Source organism: Erithacus rubecula, assembly GCF_903797595.1.
Source record: "Erithacus rubecula genome assembly, contig: scaffold_523_arrow_ctg1, whole genome shotgun sequence".
NCBI lineage: Eukaryota > Metazoa > Chordata > Aves > Passeriformes > Muscicapidae > Erithacus > Erithacus rubecula.
In genome coordinates this window covers 49,083-69,415 of record NW_027635815.1, presented here as the reverse complement: position 1 = coordinate 69,415, position 20,333 = coordinate 49,083, and the positions used below count along the sequence as shown (strand labels likewise).

The following is a 20,333-nucleotide window of genomic DNA, read 5'->3' as shown; positions in this document are numbered from 1 at the left end:
TTTCGATTTTTCCCCACAATTCCCATTTCCCCTCCAATTCCCATTTCCCCACAATTCCCATTTCCCCCAGAAATTCCCATTTTCCCCTTTTTCCCATTTTTCCCATTTTTTCCCCTTTTTCTCATTTCTCCCATTTCCCCACAATTCCCAGAATTCCCATTTTTCCCATTTTCCCCAGAATTCCCATTTTTCCCATTTCCCCCAGAATTCCCATTTTCCCATTTTTCCCATTTTCCCCCTTTTTCTCATTTCTCCCATTTCCCCACAATTCCCAGAATTCCCATTTTTCCCATTTCCCCAAAATTCCCATTTTTCCCATTTCCCCACAATTCCCATTTTCCCATTTTTCCCATTTCCCCACAATTCCCATTTCCCCACAATTCCCATTTCCCCCAGAATTCCCATTTTCCCCTTTTTCCCATTTTTCCCATTTTTCCCCTTTTTCTCATTTCTCCCATTTCCCCACAATTCCCAGAATTCCCATTTTTCCCATTTCCCCAGAATTCCCATTTTTCCCATTTCCCCACAATCCCCATTTCCCCACAATTCCCATTTCCCCACAATTCCCATTTTTCCCTCTTTCCCATTTTCCCCTTTTTCCCATTTTTCCCATTTTTCCCCTTTTTCTCATTTCTCCCATTTCCCCACAATTCCCAGAATTCCCATTTTTCCCATTTCCCCAGAATTCCCATTTTTCCCATTTCCCCCAGAATTCCCATTTCCCCACAATCCCCATTTCCCCCATTTTTCCCATTTTCCCCTTTTTCCCATTTTTCCCATTTTCCCCTTTTTCTCATTTCTCCCATTTCTCCCATTTCTCCCATTTCCCCCATTTCCCCCATTTTTCCCATTTTTCCCATTTTTCCCATTTTTCCCAGGAATACATCGTGAACAGGAACAGGAAGATCGAGAAGCGGCGCCAGGAGCTGACGGAGAAGGAAGGGAACAAACAGAGACCCGACCCCTTCAAGGGTAGGAAATTCCCAAAATTCCTGGGAATTCCAGGAATTCTGAGAGTTTGGAATTCAGGGATTTCTTTGGCAATTTCTTAGGCTAAAATTGGATTTTTTTCCCTGGGTTTATTTGGAATTTATTCGGCTTTAATTGGATGTTTTTTTCTGGTTCATTGGGATTTTTCCTAGGTTTATTTGGGACTTTTTCTTGGCTTTAATTGGATTTTTTGGGATTTTTTGGGGAATTTTTGGGAATGTTGTGGGAATTTTTTCGGAATGTTGTAGGAATTTTTTGGGAATTTTTCGGGTTTTTTTTGGGAATTTTGGGCTCAGAGACCACTTAGGAACATTTCCTCTAGTGAATCATTTCCAGTCCTTATTTTTTGGGGAAAACTTGGCACATTTCACCCCAAAAAAGGGAATTTCAGGGTGGGAACAGCTCTGCCTGAATTTCTGAAATATTCCATGAGATTTTTTTGGGAATTCTTTGGGAACTGATGGAATTCTCTGTGCCCAGGGATTGACCAGGAGCACTTTTCCAAACAGATCCTCATTTTTTGGGTAAAACTTGACACATTTCATTCCCGTAAAAGGGAATTTTGGGGCGGGAACGTCTCTGCCTGATATCTCTGAAATATTCCATGAGATTTTTTTGGGAATTTTTTGGGAATTGATGGAATTCTCTGTGCCCAGGGATTGGCCAGGAGCACTTTTTCAAGCGGATCGAGGCTGCGCACTGCCTGGCCTGTGACATGCTGATCCCAGCACAGGGACACCTCCTGCAGCGGCACCTGCGCTCGGCCGAGCACAACCGCAGCCGCAGGGTCAGTGGGGTGGGGGGTCCTTGGAGTTCCCTCAGTTACCCCTGGGGTCCTTGGAGTTCCCTCAGTTACCCCTGGGGTCCTTGGAGTTCCCAGAGTTACCCCAGGGGTCCTTGGAATTCCCTGAGTTACCCCTGAGGTCCTTGGAGTTCCCTGAGTTACCCCAGGGGTCCTTGGAGTTCCCTCAGTTACCCCTGGATCCCTTTGGAATTCCCTGAGTTACCCCTGGATCCCTTTGGAATTCCCTGAGTTACCCCTGGGGTCCTTGGAGTTCCCTGAGTTACCCCTGGGGTCCTTGGAATTCCCTGAGTTACCCCAGGGGTCCTTGGAATTCCCAGAGTTACCCCAGGGGTCCTTGGAATTCCCAGAGTTACCCCAGGGGTCCTTGGAATTCCCTGAGTTACCCCAGGGGTTCTTGGAGTTCCCTGAGTTACCCCAGGGGTCCTTGGAGTTCCCTCAGTTACCCCAGGGGTCCTTGGAATTCCCAGAGTTACCCCAGGGGTCCTTGGAATTCCCAGAGTTACCCCAGGGGTCCTTGGAGTTCCCTGAGTTACCCCTGGATCCCTTTGGAGTTCCCAGAGTTACCCCTGGGGTCCTTGGAGTTCCCTGAGTTACCCCAGGGGTCCTTGGAATTCCCTGAGTTACCCCTGGATCCCTTTGGAATTCCCTGAGTTACCCCTGGATCCCTTTGGAATTCCCTGAGTTACCCCAGGGGTCCTTGGAATTCCCTGAGTTACCCCAGGGGTCCTTGGAATTCCCAGAGTTACCCCTGGATCCCCTTGGAATTCCCTGAGTTACCCCAGGGGTCCTTGGAATTCCCTGAGTTACCCCAGGTGTCCTTGGAGTTCCCAGAGTTACCCCAGGATCCCCCTGGATCCCTTTGGAGTTCCCAGAGTTACCCCTGGATCCCTTTGGAATTCCCTGAGTTACCCCAGGGGTCCTTGGAATTCCCAGAGTTACCCCTGGGGTCCTTGGAATTCCCTGAGTTACCCCAGGATTCTATCAGAATCTCAGAGTTATCCCAGATTTTCCCTCCACTTCCCCCTGGATCCCTTTGGAATTCCCAGAGTTACCCCAGGTTCCCCCTGGATCCCTTTAGAATTCCCAGAGTTACCCCTGGATCCCTTTGGAATTCCCTGAGTTACCCCAGGGGTCCTTGGAATTCCCAGAGTTACCCCAGGATCCCCCTGGATCCCTTTGGAATTCCCAGAGTTACCCCTGGATCCCTTTGGAATTCCCAGAGTTACCCCAGGATCCCCCTGGATCCCTTTGGAATTCCCAAAGTTACCCCTGGATCCCTTTGGAGTTCCCAGAGTTACCCCAGATTCCCCCTGGATCCCTTTGGAATTCCCAGAGTTACCCCAGGTTCCCCCTGGATCCCTTTGGAATTCCCAGAGTTAGCCCAGGTTCCCCCTGGATCCCTTTGGAATTCCCAGAGTTACCCCTGGATCCCCCTGGATCCCTTTGGAATTCCCAGAGTTACCCCAGGTTCCCCCTGGATCCCTCTGGAATTCCCAGAGTTAGCCCAGGATCCCCCTGGATCCCTCTGGAATTCCCAGAGTTACCCCTGGATCCCTCTGGAATTCCCAGAGTTACCCCAGATTTCCCCCTGGATCCCTTTGGAATTCCCAAAGTTACCCCAGGATTCCATCAGAATCTCAGAGTTATCCCACATTTTCCCTCCACTTCCCCATGGATCCCTTTGGAATTCCCCCTTGGAATTCCAGGATTTATCCCACATTTCGTCCTTGGAATTCCCAAAGTTATCCCAGGTTTCCTGTGGAATTCCCAGAGTTATCCCTCAATTTGACCCTGGATCCCTTTGGAATTCCAGGATTTTTCCCCATCCCCAACCCCTCAGGAATTCCCAGAATTCCAGGACTTTTCCCCATTTCCCTCATTCCCAACACCCCAAATCCTTTGGGAATTCTGGGATTTTTCCACATTTCCCCATTCTCATCCCCCCAGACCACCCAAACCCTTAGGAATTCCCAAAATTCCAGGATTTTTTTCCCATTTTCCCCATTCCTAAACCCCTCAGGAATTCCTGGAATTTCCCCCTTTTTTCCTCATTCTCATCCCCCAAATCCTTTGGGAATTCCAGGATTTTTCCCATTTCCCTCATTCCCAAACCCCCAAGTCTTTTGGGAATTCCAGGATTTTTTCCCTATTTCCCCATTCCCATCCCCAACCCCTCAGGAATTCCCAGAATTCCAGGAATTTTCCCCATTTCCCTCATTCCCAACACCCCAAATCCTTTGGGAATTCCATGTTTTTTTCCCCATCCCCAAACCCTCAGAAATTCCCAGAATTCTGGGATTTTTCCCCATTCTCATCCCCAAACTATTCAGGAATTCCCAGAATTTTGGGATTTTTCCCCATTCCCATCCCCCCAGACCCCCCAAACCCGTCAGGAATTCCCAGAATTTTGGGATTTTTCCCCATTCCCATCCCCCCAGACCCCCCAAACCCCTCAGGAATTCCCAGAATTCCGGGATTTTTCCCCTTTTTCCAGCTGGCAGCTGAGCAGTTCAAGAAGACGAGTCTGCACGTGGCCAAGAGTGTCCTGAACAACAAACACATCGTCAAAATGCTGGAAAAATATCTCCAGGTACCCCTGGGAAAAAGGGAATTCCCTTCCCTGGGAATTCCCAACAGCCCAGGGCCCCTTCCCCAAAAATTCCCAAAAAAAAACCCCCAAAAATTCCCACAAAAATCCCAAAAATTCCCACAAAAACCCCCCAAAATTCCCAACAAAACCCTCAAAAATTCCCACAAAAACCTCCAAAAATTCCCACCAAAATCCTCAAAAATTCCCACAAAAACCAAAAAAAATTCTCACAAAATCCCCCCAAAATTCTCACAAAAACCCCCAAAAATTCCTACAAAAATTCTCAAAAATTCCCACCAAAATCCCCCAAAAATTCCCACAAAAACCCCCAAAAATTCCTACAAAAATTCTCAAAAATTCCCACCAAAATCCCCCAAAAATTCCCACCAAAAAAACCAAAAAATTCCCACAAAAAATCCCCAAAAATTCTCACAAAATCCCCCCAAAATTCTCACAAAAACCCCCAAAAATTCCCACAAAAATTCTCAAAAATTCCCACCAAAATCCCCCAAAAATTCCCACAAAAACCCCAAAAAATTCCCACAAAAATTCTCAAAAATTCCCACCAAAATCCCAAAAAATTCCCACAAAAATCCCCAAAAATTCCCACCAAAAAAAACAAAAAAATTCCCACAGAAATCCCCAAAAATTCCCACGAAAACCCCCAAAAATTCCCACAAAAATCCTCAAAAATTCCCACAAAAATTCCCAAAAAAACCCACAAAAATTCCCACAAAAACCCCAAAAAATTCCCACAAAAAATTCTCAAAAATTCCCACCAAAATCCCCCCAAAATTCCCACAAAAATCCTCAAAAATTCCCACCAAAATCCCCCAAAAATTCCCACAAAAACCCCAAAAAATTCCCACAAAAATCCTCAAAAATTCCTACAAAAATCCCAAAAAATTCCCACAAAAAAACCCAAAAATTCCCACAAAAAAACCCAAAAATTCCCACAAAAAAACCCCAAAAATTCCCACAAAAAATCCCAAAATTTCTACAAAAATCCCAAAAAATTCCCACAAAAAAACCCCTAAAATTCCCACTAAAACAGCCCCACAATTCCCACAAAAATCCCAAAAAATTCCCACAAAAAATCCCCAAAATTCCCACAAAACCCCCCCAAAATCCCCCAAAATCCACAGCTCCCCCCCATTTTTTTTGCTGTTTTTTTGTCCAATTGGGATTTTTTTTCCTCATTTTTTGGCATTCCAGCAACCCCAAAGGGGAATTTCCAAAATATTCCAGGAAATTCTGGAGTTTTCTCCAGTTTTTTTGGTGGTTTTTTTCCTGCTTTTTTTGGGGTGTTTTTGGTGTTCCTGGGGGGTTTTTTTTGGGATTTTTTTTTCTCCTTTTTTTTTTGCATTCCAGCATTCCCAGAGCCAAGTCCCGAAAAAAATTCCTGGATTTTCCCCCATTTTTTCTTTGGTTTTTCACTCCAAATCCCAAGGTTTTTATTTCCTTTGGCATTCCTGGGAATTTATTGGGATTTTCCCCAAAATTTCCCTCTTTCAGAGCCATGAATCCCATTTCCAAATATCCCCAAAATCCTGGAGCCCCATCCCAAAAAATGCCCCAAAATTTCCAGAAAAATCCCTCATAAATAAAAAAAAAAAAAATCGCAAAAATTCCCCCCAAGCCCCACAAATTTCCCCCAAAAATTCCTAAAAAATCCCTTAAAATTCCCAAAAAATCCCCCCAAATTCCTCAAAGAATCCCTCAAAACTCCCCCAAAAATCCCCCAAAACTCCCCAAAAAGTCCCTCAAAACTCCCCAAAAAATCCCCTAAAATCCCAAGTTTTCCCCATTTTATTTCTTTTTTTTTTCACTTCCAATCTTGGAGTTTTTTCCTTGTTTTTTCTGCTGTTTTTTGTCACTCCTGGGTTGTTTTCCTTTTTTTTTTTTTTTTTTTTTTTTTTTTTCCCCAATTTTTCCTCATCTCCTCAACATTAAACCAAAAAAAATCCCTCAAATCCTGGAATTTTCCCAAAAATTGGATCTGTGGTTCCTGTTCAGGAATTGTTGGAATTTTTAGGAATTTTCTGTTATTTTTGGGGCAGCTCCAGCCCCACCCAGGTGGGAATTCTCATCCCAAATCCTCCCAAAATTCCCCCAAAATCCCAAATTTTCCCCTTTGGGATCACCAGACTTGGGGGCTCGTCCGGGATTTCCGGGATTTTTCCGGAATTTTCCGGGCAGGATCCGCAGAGAAAAAAGAAACTGAGGCACCTCTGGAGGATCCCAGGAGAAGCTCCAAGATCCCAAAAATTCCTTCCCCAAAAAAAAAAAAAAAATCCCAGGGTTTTGGGATGGAAAAAGTTGGAAAAACGGGAGGATAAAAAAAAAAAAAAAAGTGGGAAAAAAAGTGGGAAAAACGGTGACTCTGCCTGCTGGGGAATGGGAAAAATGGGAATTTGGATCCCAAAAAATGGGATTATGCTTACCAAAAAATGGGAATTTAGATCCCAAAAAATGGGATTATGGATCCTGAAAAATGGACTTTGGATCCCGGGAAAAAAAATGGGATTTGGATCCCAGGAAGATGGACCTGAAGTCCATGGAAAAACGGGATTTGCATCCCAAAAAAGGACTTTGGATCCTGGGAAAAGGAGGGACATTGAGTCCCAAAAAATGGGATTTGGATCCCAAGAAAAAGGGACTTTGGATCCCCAATAGAAAGGATTTTGGATTCCAAAAAAAGGGATTTGGATCCCAGAAAAAGGACTTTGGATCCTGGGAAAAATGGATGTTGAATCCAGGGGGAAAAAAAAGGGACTTTGGATCCTAAAAAAATGGGATTTGGATCCCAGGAAAAGACCTCAAATCCTGGGGAAAAGGGACGTTGGATCCCAGGAAAAAAAATGGGATTTGGATCCCAAAAACTGGACTGTGGATCTCAGGAAAAGACCTTAAATCCTGGGAGAAAAAGGACCTGGAGTCCTGGGAAAAAATGGGATTTGGATCCCAAAAAAAGGGACTTTGGATCCCCAAAAGAAAAGAGTTTGGATTCCAAAAAAAGGGATTTGGATCCCAGAAAAAGGACTTTGGATCCTGGGAAGACGGACCTGGAGTCCTGGGAAAAGGGACACTGGATCCCAGGAAAAAAAATAGGATTTGGATCACCAAAAAATGGGATTTGGATCCCAGGAAGATGGACCTCAGGTCCATGGAAAAATGGGATTTGGATCCTAAAAAAAGGACTTTGGATCCTGGGAAAAATGGATGTTCAATCCAGGGAAAAATGGGATTTTGAATTCCAAAAAAATGGGATTTGGATCCCAAAAACTGGACTGTGGATCTCAGGAAAAGACCTTAAATCCTGGGAGAAAAAGGACCTGGAGTCCTGGGAAAAAATGGGATTTGGATCCCAAAAAAATGGGGTTTGGATCCCAGGAAGAGACCCCAAATCCTGGGGAAAAGGGACGTTGGATCCCAGGAAAAAAATGGGATTTGGATCCCAAAAAAAGAACATTGGATCCTGGGAAGATGGACCTGGAGTCCTGGGAAAAATGGGATTTGGATCCCAAAAATGGGATTTGGATCCCAAAAAAAAAGGGATTTGGAATCCAGAAATTGGGATTTGGATCCCAAAAAAAAAAAGGATTTGGAATCCAGAAATTGGGATTTGGATCCCAGGAAGATGGACCTGGAGTCCTGGGAAAAAAATGGGATTTTGGATCCCAGGAAGAAACCCCAAATCATGGGAAGAAGGGACTTTGGATCCCAAAAAAAGGGATTTGGATCCCAAATAATGGGACTTTGGATCCTGGGGAAAATGGGATTTGAATCCCAAGAAGAGACATCAAAACATGGGGAAAAGGGATGTTGGATCCCAGGAAAAAAATGGGATTTTGATCCCAAAAAATGGGATTTGAATCCCAAGAAGAGACATCAAAACATGGGGAAAAGGGATGTTGGATCCCAGGAAAAAAATGGGATTTTGGATCCCAAAAATTGGGATTTGAATCCCAAGAAGAGACCCCAAATCCTGGGAAAAAGGAGCTGAAATCCCAGGAAAAACAGGATTGGAATCTCAGAAGATGGAGCTTGGATCCTGGGAAAAGAAGGTACAATGGAACCAAAAAAATGAGGATTTTGGATCCCAAAAAAAGGGATTTAAATCCCAAAAAAAAAGAAGATTGGATCCTGGAAAAAGTGACCTGGAGTCCAGGATTTGGATCCCAAAAAAAAGGGGATTTTTATTCAAAAAAATAAAAGGGATTTTGGATGCCAGGAAGAGAAGGGACTGGATCCATCCCAAAAGGAGGGATTTGGATCCTGGGAAAAGGGATTTTTATTCCAAAAAAAAAATAGATTTTGGATTAAAAAAGGGGGGATTTTGGGTTAAAAAAAAAGGGATTTGGATCCCAAAAAAAGGGATTTTGGATCCCAAAAAAAAGGGATTTTTATTCCAAAAAAAAGGGATTTTGGATTTTAAAAAAGGGGGATTTTGGGTTAAAAAAGGGGGATTTGGGGTTAAAAAAAAAAGGATTTTGGATCCCAAAAAATCAGGGACATTGATCTTGGGATCACCACTGAGGGATGGGGTCATTCCCATTATTCCAGCCCTGGAGATTTTGGGACAATTCCCAAAGATTTTTGGATGATTCCCAGAGATTTTGGGACAATTTTCAGTGATTTTTGGAAGAATCCTCAAAAGTTTTGAGATGATCCTGGAGATTTTTCAGGATGATCCCAGAAATTTCAACAGAATTCCTGGAAATTTGGGGACAATTCCCAGCAATTTTAGGATGATTCCTGTTAATTTTTGGACCAAGTTTTGGGATAATTCCCAAAGATTTTGGGACAATTCCAGGATCATGATCCCAATTTTTTTTTCCCCTTTTTGCAGCAGTTTCTCCTCCCCAAATCCACAGAATTCCCAAAATTCCCCAAATTCCCACAGCTCCAAACCCCTGGGATGAAATTCCCCCTTCCTAAAAAAAAAAACAAAAAAAAAAAACCCCAAAAATCCTGGAAATTTTGGGATCCCAACCCCAGAAATACCAGAATTCCCAAAAAAAACCCCCCAGAATATGAAATTCCAGGATTTTCCCCCTTTGCATTCAAATTTATCCCAAAATTCCTCCAAGGATTGGAGCCTTTTCCACTTTTTTTTTTTTTTTTTTGGCCAAATTTGGGATTTTTGGGGGCCAAACTGGGATTTCAAGTTCTTCCCATGGTTTTCCCAGCAGAAATTCCCAGATTTTTCCCCAAATTTCTGCGTTTTCCCCCCAAATTTTCCATGGGTTTTTTCTCTTATTTTCCATATTTTACCTCATTTCCAGGTTTTCCATTTTTTCCCCCTCCAATTTTTGTTTTTCCCCCCAATTTTTCCAATTTTCCATTGGGTTTTTTCCTGATTTCCCAAATTTATTTCCCCAAATTTTCCATGATTTTTTCTCCCAAATTTTCCCTATTTCCTGTGGGGTTTTTTTCTGATTTTCCAGGTTTTTTCTCCAATTTCCCCATGGTGTTTCCCCTAATTTCCCATTTTTCCTGATTTCCCCAGGATTTTCCCTAATGTTTTTTTTCCCAATTACCCATTTTCCCCCAAATTCCCCAGGATTTTTCCCAATTCACCAAAATTTCCCCAATTTCCACAGGATTTTTCCCAAATTTCCAGGATTTTCCCCAAATTCCCCAGAGTCTTTTCCCAATTTCCCAAGGATTTTTTTTCCCAAATTTCCCCAGGATTTTTCCAATTTAGTTTTTCCCAAATCCCCAGAATTTCTCCCACTTCCTTTTTTCCCAATTCTCAGGATTTTTCTCAATTCTCTTTTTCCCCAATTCCCCAGGATTTTCCCAATTTCCCAATTCCCCAGGATTTTCCCAATTTCCCATTTTTCCCAATTCCCCAGGATTTTTCCCACTTCTCTTCAATTTCCCATTTCCCAGGATTTTTTCCCCAATTCCATTTTCCCCATTCCCCAGGATTTTTTCCCAATTCTTTCCCCCAATTTCCCCTTTCCCAAATCCCCAAGATTTTTCCCAATCCCCACATTTTTTCCCCCAATTTCCCATTTTCCCCCATTCCATTTATCCAAAATCCCCAGGATTTTTCTCAATTCAGTTTTTCCCCAATTTCCCATTTCCCGTGATTTTCCCCAAATTCCCAGGATTTTTCCCAATTCTGTTTTTCCCATTTTCCCAAATTCCCAGGATTTTCCCCAATCTCCAGAATTTTTCCCAATTTCCCATTTCCCAGGATTTTTTCCAATTCTGTTTTTTCCCAATTTCCCATTTCCCAAAAATCCCAGAATTTCCCATTTCCCCATTTCCCATGATTTTCCCCAATTCCATTTTTCCCAAATCCCCAGGATTTTTCCCAATTTTGTTTTTCCCAAATTCCCAGGATTTTTCCCAATTCTCTTTCCCTCAATTTCCCAACTCCCCAATCCCATTTTCCCAATTCTTCAGGGTTTTTCCCACTTCTTTCCCCCAAATTCCCCTTTCCCAAATCCCACAATTTTCCCAAATTCCCATTTCCCCCCCAATTTCCCATTTTCTCAATTCCTGAAGATTTTTCCCAATTCTTTTTTTCCCAATTTCCCAAATCTCCAGGATTTTTCCCCAATTCCATTTTCCCAATTCCCCAGGATTTTTCCCAATTCTCTTTCCCCCAATTTCCCATTTTCCCCAATTCCATTTTTCCCAAATCTCCAGGATTTTTCCCAAATCTCCAGGATTTTTCCCCAATCCCATTTTCCCCATTCCCCAGGATTTTTCCCACTTCTTTCCCCCAATTTCCCCTTTCCCAAATCCCACAATTTTCCCAATTTCCCCTTTCCCAAATCCCACAATTTTCCCAAATTCCCCTTTCCCAAATCCCACAATTTTCCCAAATTCCCATTTTCCCCATTCCCCAGGATTTTTCCCAATTCTCTTTCCCCCAATTTCCCATTTTCCCCAATTCCATTTTTCCCAAATCCCACAATTTTCCCAAATTCCCATTTTCCCCATTCCCCAGGATTTTTCCCAATTCTCTTTCCCCCAATTTCCCATTTTCCCCAATTCCATTTTTCCAAAATCTCCAGCATTTTTTCCCAATTCCATTTTCCCAATTCTCCAGGATTTTTTCCCACTTCTTTCCCCCAATTTCCCCTTTCCCAAATCCCAGAATTTTCCCAAATTCCCCTTTCCCAAATCCCACAATTTTCCCAAATTCCCGTTTTCCCCATTCCCCAGGATTTTCCCAATTCTCTTTCCCCCAATTTCCCATTTTCCCCAATTCCATTTTTCCCAAATCTCCAGGATTTTTCCCCAATTCCATTTTCCCCAATTCCCCAGGATTTTTCCCCAATTCCATTTTTCCCAATTCCCCAGGATTTTTCCCAAATTCCCATTTTCCCCATTCCCCAGGATTTTTCCCACTTCTTTCCCCCATTTTCCCCTTTCCCAAATCCCACAATTTCCCAATTTCCCCTTTCCCAAATCCCAGAATTTTCCCAAATTCCCATTTTTTTCCCCTTTTTCCCAGGGTGAAGATCCTTTCTCAGACGAGCCCCCGGAGCCAGATGGGGCTGAGCCCCCCCAGGAACCCCCAAACCCCCCAGAAAACCCCCAAAATTCCCCAAATTCCCAAATCCCAGATTTCCCCAAACCCCAGGAATTCCTGCCCAGACCCCTCCTGATGCCCCCATTTCTGCAGGACGATGAGGAGGAACCAGAAAATCCCAAAATTCCTGAGAATTCCCAGGAAAATCCCCCAAATCCCATGGGAGAAACAGCAGAAAATCCCCAAAATTCCACGGGAGAAACAGCAGAAAATCCCCAAAATTCCACTGGAGAAACAGCAGAAAATTCCCAAAATTCCATGGGAGAAACAGCAGAAAATTCCCAAAATTCCATGGGAGAAACAGCAGAAAATGCCCAAAATTCAATGGGAGAAACACCAGAAAATTCCCAAAATTCAATGGGAAAAACAGCAGAAAATGCCCAAAATTCAATGGGAAAAACAGCAGAAAATGCCCAAAATTCCCAGGAAAACCCACCAGAAAAATCACAGGAATTGGGGATTTCCCCCCAAAACCAAACTGAGGGAGGGGAGGGAAAAAAGGAGGAAAAAATCCCAGAAAAAGCAGAAAAAATCCCAGAAAAAAATCCAGAAAAAGAGGAAAAAAACCCAGAAAATGAAGAAGATGAAAAATTGGAAGAGCCCTGAAAATTCCAGGAAAAGGTGAGATTTCAATCCATGAAATTTGGATTTTTCCAGGTTTTTTTTTTTTTCCCCACGTTGCTGTTGGAATTTTGGGGGTAATTCCTGGGAAATTGTTTAATTTTTTTTTTTTTATTTATTTATTTTTCCCCCATTTCTGGGGTTTTTTGTATATTTTTTTTTCAGGATGAAGCAGCCACAGAAATTCCTGATTTTTCCCATCCTGGAGGAATTCTCTGCTGGGATTTGGGGGAATTTCAGGAAAAACAAAAATTTGGAAGTTTGGAAAATTCCAATAAAGGCAGAGATCAAATCCTGGTGATTCTTTTCCTTTTTTTATCCAAAATTTCTCAATTTTAGAGATTTTTTTTTTTCCCTTTAATTTTCCTTTAGGTGAGGATTTGGAATTTTAGGGAATGATTCAATTCCAAAAGGGGATTTTTTGAGGGGAGAAATTTCAGATTTTTCCCTCCCAAAAAAATTCCCTTTTCCAGCAAAAAATGGTTTTTATTTGTCCTTTTTCCTACAGAATTCCCAAAACACACCAAAAAAAAAAAAAATCAAGAATTTTTAGGAATTCTGAGACAGAATCTCAAATCAATTTTTTTTTTTTTTTTTTTTTTAACCAAAATCTCCTTTTTTTCACCTCAAAAATCTTCAGGAATCCCCAAAAATAGGAAATTTTGGGGGTTCCCCCCAAAACTGATCCCAAATTTCTCTGGAATGGGAATTTCCCAGTGGGAATTGGGGGGGGAGGGGAGAGATGGGAAACCCCTTTTGGTGACGTCACAGCCCCAAAACCCCCCCCAAAAATGTCCCCAAAATCTCTTCAGGGACCCCCAAAAACCTTAAAATATCCCCCAACCCCCCCAAGTCACCCCCAAAATATCTCAGGACCCCCCAAAATGTCCCCAAGGACCTGCCCCGGTGTTCCCCCGGTGTCCCCTCCCCCCTCCCGGTGTCCCCCCGCTCCCTCCCGTGACGTCACGCGGCGGCGGTGGGCGTGTCCCGCTGCGCCGTGACGTCACGCGCAGCGCGGTGAGGTCAGTGCGGCGCCGCTGCCGGACCCGCTGCCCCTCGGTGCCCGCGGCCCCCCCCGCCCCCTCCCCTCCCTCCTCCTCCTCCTCCGCCCCCGCCGCCGCCCCCGGCCCGCCGGGAGGGAGGGAGGGCGGCTCAGCCCGGCCCAGCCCGGCCCGGCCCCCTCAGGTAAGAGCGGGGAGCGGCGCGCAGGGAGGGCCGGGCCGTACCGGGCGGCGCCGCCGCCGCTGAGGGGAAGCGGGAGGATGGACCGGGGACACCGGGTGGGCTTCATGGGGGCGCCGCTATTCACGAACGCCGCTTACGTCGCCCCGCCGGCGTAACCCGCATTGCGTAATGCGGCCGCTGCGTCAGGGCGGCTACGCCAGCGGCGTAAACTGCGGCGCGGGCCCCGCCGCTGCGCCAACGCCGTAAAGGCGGGGGCGCCGCTGGCGCAAGCGCCGCTCACGCGCCGCCAGCCGCCGCGCCTCACGCTGCCCGCCGTTGTCTCCGCCGCCCTCCGGTGCGGCCGGCGGGGGATGCGCGGCCCGGCCGCCGTTACCGCGCGGCGCGGGGGCTCCGGGGGGCGCGGGGGTCGCCCTCCGCCCTGCGCCGCCGGGGTTACGCCGTTTGCGTAGCGCGCGGGGCGGGGCGGGCGGGGCCGCGCTGCGCCGTTCCCGTAAGCGCCGTTCAATCGCCGCCTTACGCCGTTAGCGTACGGGAATCCCGGCGCGGCGTTACGCCGTTTGCGCAGCCGCGGGGCGTGCGCGGCGCGGGCGGGGCCGCCTTACGCCGTTGGCGTAGCGCGGGGCGGGGCCGGCGCGCGGGGGGCACTTCCTGCCGCCGCCATTTTGTCGCGGAGCGGGAGGAAGCGGCGGCGGCTCCTGCGCGGCGGCAGCGCCGGCTCGGCCCGGCCCGGCCCGCGGTGAGTGAGCCCGGGACAGCGGCGGGAGCGCCCGAGGAGCCGCGCGGGGCCGGGCGGAGCCGCGCCGCTTTGGCGGAGCGAGCCCGCCCCCGTTAGGCCCAGCCCGCCCCCGTTAGGCCCGGGCCGCTCCCGCCCCTCACGGCCGCCGCTCTCCGTGAGGGGAGGACGCGCTGAGGGCGGCGGCACCTCCCGCTTCGGGCCGCGCTCTGCCCCCCTCAGCCCCTCGCGGGGGCGGCTTGGAGCTTCCCCAGCGCGATTTTTTCCAAAGTTGCCAGTTTTTATTTGCTGTTCTTTGCCAGTGAGGGCGTCGGAGCTCTCGGCCCTGGGATTGGGGCGGCGTTCGGGGGGTGCCCAAGGGATCCCTCAGGGGGACGCCGAGAGTTCGGGGGTCACAGGGGTCCCTCAGGAAATTCCGGGGGTTTTTGGGATGAGAAGGGAACACTGAGGGAATTAATGGGGTATTTTGGGGTGAGAAGGGAACACTGAGGGAATTAATGGGGTATTTTGGGGTGAGAAGGGAACACTGAGGGAATTTCTGGTTTTTTTGGGGTGAGAAGGGGACACTGAGGGAATTTTTGGGGTGAGAAGGGGACACTGAGGGAATTAATGTTTTTATTGGCGAATAAAAGGGATCCCTGAGGGAATTCCTGGATTTTATAAGATGGGAAGGAGACACTGAGCAAATTCCTGAGTTTTTTTGGGATGAGAAGGGAACACTGAGGGAATTAATGGGATTTTTTTGGGAATAAAAGGGATCCCTGAGGGAATTCCTGGATTTTATAAGATGAGAAGGGAACACTGAGGGAATTTCTGGATTTTATAAGATGGGAAGGAGACACTGAGGGAATTCCTGGGTTTTTTTGGGATGAGAAGGGAACACTGAGGGAATTTTGGAAATAAAAGTGATCCCTGAGGGAATTCCTGGATTTTATAAGATGGGAAGGAGACACTGAGGGAATTCCTGGATTTTTTTGGGATGAGAAGAGAACACTGAGGGAATTAATGGGGTTTTTTTGGGAGTAAAAGTGATTCCTGAGGGAATTTCTGGATTTTATAAGATGAGAAAGAGACACTGAGGGAATTAATGTTATTTTTGGGATGAGAAGGAGACACTGAGGGAATTTCTGTTTTTTTTGGGATGAGAAGAAAACACTGAGGGAATTTCTGGTTTTTTTGGGATGAGAAGGGAACACTGAGGGAATTAATGGGATTTTTTTGGGAATAAAAGTGATTCCTGAGGGAATTCCTGGATTTTATAACATGGGAAGGAGACACTGAGGGAATTTCTGGTTTTTTTGGGGGATGAGAAGGGAACACTGAGGGAATTCCTGGATTTTATAAGATGGGAAAGAGACACTGAGGGAATTTTTGTTTTGTTTTGTTTTTTTTTTACCATGGCAGTGAAACACTGAGGAAATTCCTGATTTTTTAGGGGATGAGAATGGAATACTGAGGGAATTCCTGGATTTTATAAGATGAGAAAGGGTCCTTGAGGTAATTCCTCTTTTTTTGGGGATAGGAATGGAACACTGAAGGAAATTTTGGATGTTTTCTAGGATGAGAGTGAAATACTGAGGGAATTCCTGTTTTTTGGGGGGATGGGAAAGGTCATTGGGGAAATTAATAAGTTTTTATAAGTGTGGCTGAAGAAATTTGGGATGGAAATGGAACACTGAAGGAAATTATGGATATTTTATAGGATGACAGTGTAGCACTGAGGGAATTCTTGGTTTTTTTGGGGTTTTTTTTGAGATAAGAATGAAATATTGAGGGAATTCTTGAATTTTTTTGGGATGAAGAGGGAACATTGAAGGAATTTCTGGGTTTTTTGGGATGGGAAGAGAACACTTAGGGAGTTCCCATTTTATTTTGAGTAAGAATTTGGAGCCTGAGGGAATTCTCTTTTTTTTTTTTTTTTTGGGATGGGAATTAGGAACCTGAGGGAATTCCCAAAGTTTTGGTATCAGAATTTAAAACCTGAGGGAATTCCCAGAGTTTTTTTTGGGATGAAAATTTGGAGCTTGAGGGAATTCCCAAAGTTTTGGGATGAGAATTTATAACCTGAGGGAAATCTTGAGGTTTTGGGGTGGGAATTTGTTACTTGAGGGAATTCCCAAAGTTTTGAGATGAGAATTTGGAGAACCTGAGGGAATTCCCACAGTTTTAAGGTCAGAATTTCCAGCCTGGAGGGAATTCCTGAGGTTTTTTGGGGTGGAAATTTGCAACCTGAGGAAATTCCTGAGTGTTTTGGGCTGGAAATTTGGAACCTGAGGGAATTATTCGAGTTTTGGGATCAGAATTTGGAACCTGAGGAAATTCCTGAGTGTTTTGGGTTGGAAATTTGGAACCTGAGGGAATTATTCGAGTTTTGGGATCAGAATTTGGAACCTGAGGCAATTCCTGAGGTTTTGAGGTAGGAACTGGGATCTTGAGGGAATTCCCAAATTTTTGGAGTGGGAATTTGGAACCTGAGGAAATTCCTGAGTGTTTTGGGCTGGAAATTTGGAACCTGAGGGAATTATTCAAGTTTTGGGATCAGAATTTGGAACCTGAGGAAATTCCTGAGATTTTTGGGGTGAGAATCCTTCTCCCAATGCCATTCCCTTGGATTTCACTCCCTAAAATTCCCCAAAATTCCCTAAAAAAAAAACCCTGGGCAGGTTTTCCCAGGAAAATCCCCGTTATCCCCAAACACTCCCCTGGGGTTGGGCTGGGTGAGCTGTTAATTAACTGTTTAATTAACTGTTTAATTAACTGTTAATTAAACCCTTAATGAGCTGGGTGGGGCTGCAGCTGGGGGCAGATTTGGCCTCTGGCTTTTGGGGATTTTTTGGGGGTTTGGGGCAGCATTTCCCAAAGTTTGGGGGGATTTAGAAAAATCACTTCCCAAAATTTTGGGAGATTTGGGGATTGTTTTCCAAAAGTTTGGGGGATTTTGGGGGTCCTTGCTCAAAATTTTGGGGATTTTGGGGGGGTTTTGGGGATTGTTTTCCAAAAATTTGGGGGATTTTGAGGGTCCTTTCTCAAAATTTTGGGGATTTGGGGAGATTTGGGGATTGTTTTCCAAAAGTTTGGGGGATTTTGGGGGTCCTTGCTCAAAATTTTGGGGATTTGGGGATTGATTCCCAAAGTTTGGGGGGATTTGGGGATTGTTTTCCAAAAGTTTGGGGGATTTTGGGGGGTCCTTTCTGAAAATTTTGGGATTTTGGGGATTGATACCCAAAATTTGGGGGGATTTAAGGAATCACATCCCAAAATTTTGGGAATTGTTTCTGAAAATCTGGTGGGATTTGGGGATCACATCCTAAAATTTGGGGGGATTTGGGGATTGTTTTCCCAAAATTTGGGGGATTTTGGGGGTCCTTTCTCAAAATTTTGGGGATTTGGGGATTGATTCCCAAAATTTTGGGGGTTTTGAGGATTGTTTTCCAAAAGTTTGGGGGATTTTGGGGGTCCTTTCTCAAAATTTTGGGGATTTGGGGATTGTTTTCCCAAAATTTGGGGGATTTTGGGGGTCCTTTCTCAAAATTTTTGGAGATTTGGGGATCCTTTCCCAAAATTTGGGGGATTTGGGAATTGATTCCCAAAATTTGGGGGATTTTGGGGGTCCTTTCTCAAAATTTTGGGGATTGTTTCCAAAGTTTGGGGGGATTTGGGGATCTGAGGAAATTTGGGGATCATTTCTCAAAGTTTGGGGGGAAATTTTGGGGAATCACACCCCAAAATTTTGGGGATCTCTCCCTAAAATTTGAGGGATTTTTGGGAATCATTTCCCAAAATATTGGAGGTTTTGGGGTTTGTTTCCCAAATTTTGGGGTGATTTGAGCTTCATCCTCCAAATTTTGGGCATCATTTCTCAATCCTGGGGTGTTTTGGGATCAAATTTTGGGGTTTTTTTGGGAAAAAATCTCCCAAAATTTTGGGGGGGTTTTTGAGCATCTTCTGTCCAATTTTGGGGTGATTTGTTGAATTTTGGGGGCACTTTGAGAATTTTGCAGAGTTTTGGGGGGTTTGGGCATCATTTGTCAAAATTTTGGAATTATTTGAGATGAATTTCTGAGAGTTTTGGGGTTGAGATGAATTTGCCAAAATTTTGGGATTTATTTGAGATTAATTTCTTGAAGTTTTGGAGTTATTTGAAATTAATTTCCCAAAATTTTGAGGTTATTTGAGATTAATTTCTCCAAGTTTTGGGGTTATTTGAAATTAATTTCCCAAAATTTTGGGGTTGAGATGAATTTCTTGAAGTTTTAGAATTACTTGAAATTAATTTTTGGAAGTTTTGGGGTTATTTGACATGAATTTCCCAAAATTTTGGGGCTGTTGGAGAATATTTTGTAAAAGTTTTGGGACTTTTGAGCATCATTTGTCAAAAAATTTTGGGGGTTTTTCAGCCTTTTTTCGTTAAATTATGGGATGGTTTGAGCTTCATTACCCAAAATTTTGGGGCTGTTTGAGGATTTTCTGTGAAAATTCTGAGATTTTTTAGGGTCATTTTCTCAAATTTTGGGTTATTTAAGGATCAATTTCCGAATTTTCAGGTTATTTAAAAATCATTTTCCAAATTTTGGGTTATTTAAGGATAATATCCCCAAATTTGGGGAATATTTAAGGATAATTCCCCAAATTTTGGGGTTTTTTAAATATAATTTCCAAAATTTGGGGGTTTTTTTAAAGATAATTTCCCAAATTTTGGGGTTATTTAGGGATCATTCCCAAATTTTGGGAATATTTAAAGATAATTCCCCAAAATTTTGGGGGTTTTTTTAAGGATAATTCCCAAAATTTTGGGAATATTTAAGGATAATTCCCCAAATTTTGGGGTTTTTTAAAGATAATTTCTCAAAATTTTGGGGTTTTTTTAAAGATAATTTCCCAAATTTTGGGGTTTTTTTAAGGATAATTCCCAAAATTTTGGGAATATTTAAGGATAATTCCCCAAATTTTGGGGTTTTTTAAAGATAATTTCTCAAAATTTTGGGGTTTTTTTAAAGATAATTTCCCAAATTTTGGGGTTTCTTTAAGGATCATTCCCAAAATTCCCCAATTTTTGGGGTGATTTTTGGGAATAATTCCTCCAAAATCCTCTTCCCATTCCCAGGGAAAATTTGGGATTTTTTTGGGATTGGAATTTCCTGAATTTGGAGAATTTTCCATGGAATTTTATCCCAGAAAAATCAATTTTTCCCAAAATTTTCATTCCCAAAACGAGGCAGAAAATGAGAATTTTATCCCAAAATTCCTCTGGAATGTGACAGATCTGAAATGGGAAAAGGAGAAAAAATACAGAAAAATTTGGGAAAAATCCATCCCAAAAAAAGGGTGGAAATTTTTGGGATAAATCCCATAAAAATGGGGAAAAAAAGAGATTTTTTGGGATGAAATTCCCCATTCATTGCAGAATTCATCCCAAATCTCTTTTTTTTTTTTGTTTTTTCCTTGAAAAATTCCCAAAATAATTTTATTTTCCTGCATTTCCTCATTCCCTGTGCAATTCATCCCAAAATTCCTTTTTTTTTTTCTCCAAGGGAAAAATTCCCAAAATTCCTTGGAAAACTCCAAACTCTGAGAAAATTCCCCAGAATTCCCTGAGAATTTTGGGATTTTTCCTTCAGGAATTTTAATCCCAAATTTTCTGGGATCAAAATATTTGAGATTTTTTTGGGAATTCTGTGATCCTAAAACTGAGGAAAAATTGGGAATTTTATTTGAGATTTTTTGGGAATTCTGTAATCCTAAAACTGAGGAAAAATTGGGAATTTTGAGAATTCCATGGGAAAATTCCCAGATTTTTTTTGGGAATTTTGGGAACTTTTCCCTTTTTTTGGTGAGTTCTGGAAAATTTGGG

General features: G+C 43.9%; 2 protein-coding genes across 2 annotated transcripts in view; both read left to right on the top strand.

The window, feature by feature from the left end:
* Positions 1-871: 871 nt before the first annotated feature.
* LOC306816327 (A-kinase anchor protein 8-like) lies at positions 872-9,909 on the top strand (the record flags this gene model as incomplete). Its single annotated transcript, XM_079332782.1, has 5 exons — positions 872-972; positions 1,647-1,777; positions 4,290-4,385; positions 6,585-6,686; positions 9,898-9,909. Exons 2-5 carry the CDS (start codon positions 1,706-1,708, stop codon positions 9,907-9,909), a joined length of 282 nt encoding a protein of 93 aa, XP_079188908.1. The 5' UTR covers positions 872-972; positions 1,647-1,705.
* A 3,684-nt stretch (positions 9,910-13,593) lies between these two features.
* The window catches only part of BRD4 (bromodomain containing 4), a gene marked incomplete at its 3' end in the record, with an annotated part of 55,517 nt that continues 48,777 nt past the window's right edge, over positions 13,594-20,333 (top strand). The window contains exon 1 of the mRNA XM_079332783.1: positions 13,594-13,749. The remainder of the gene's footprint in view (positions 13,750-20,333) is intronic.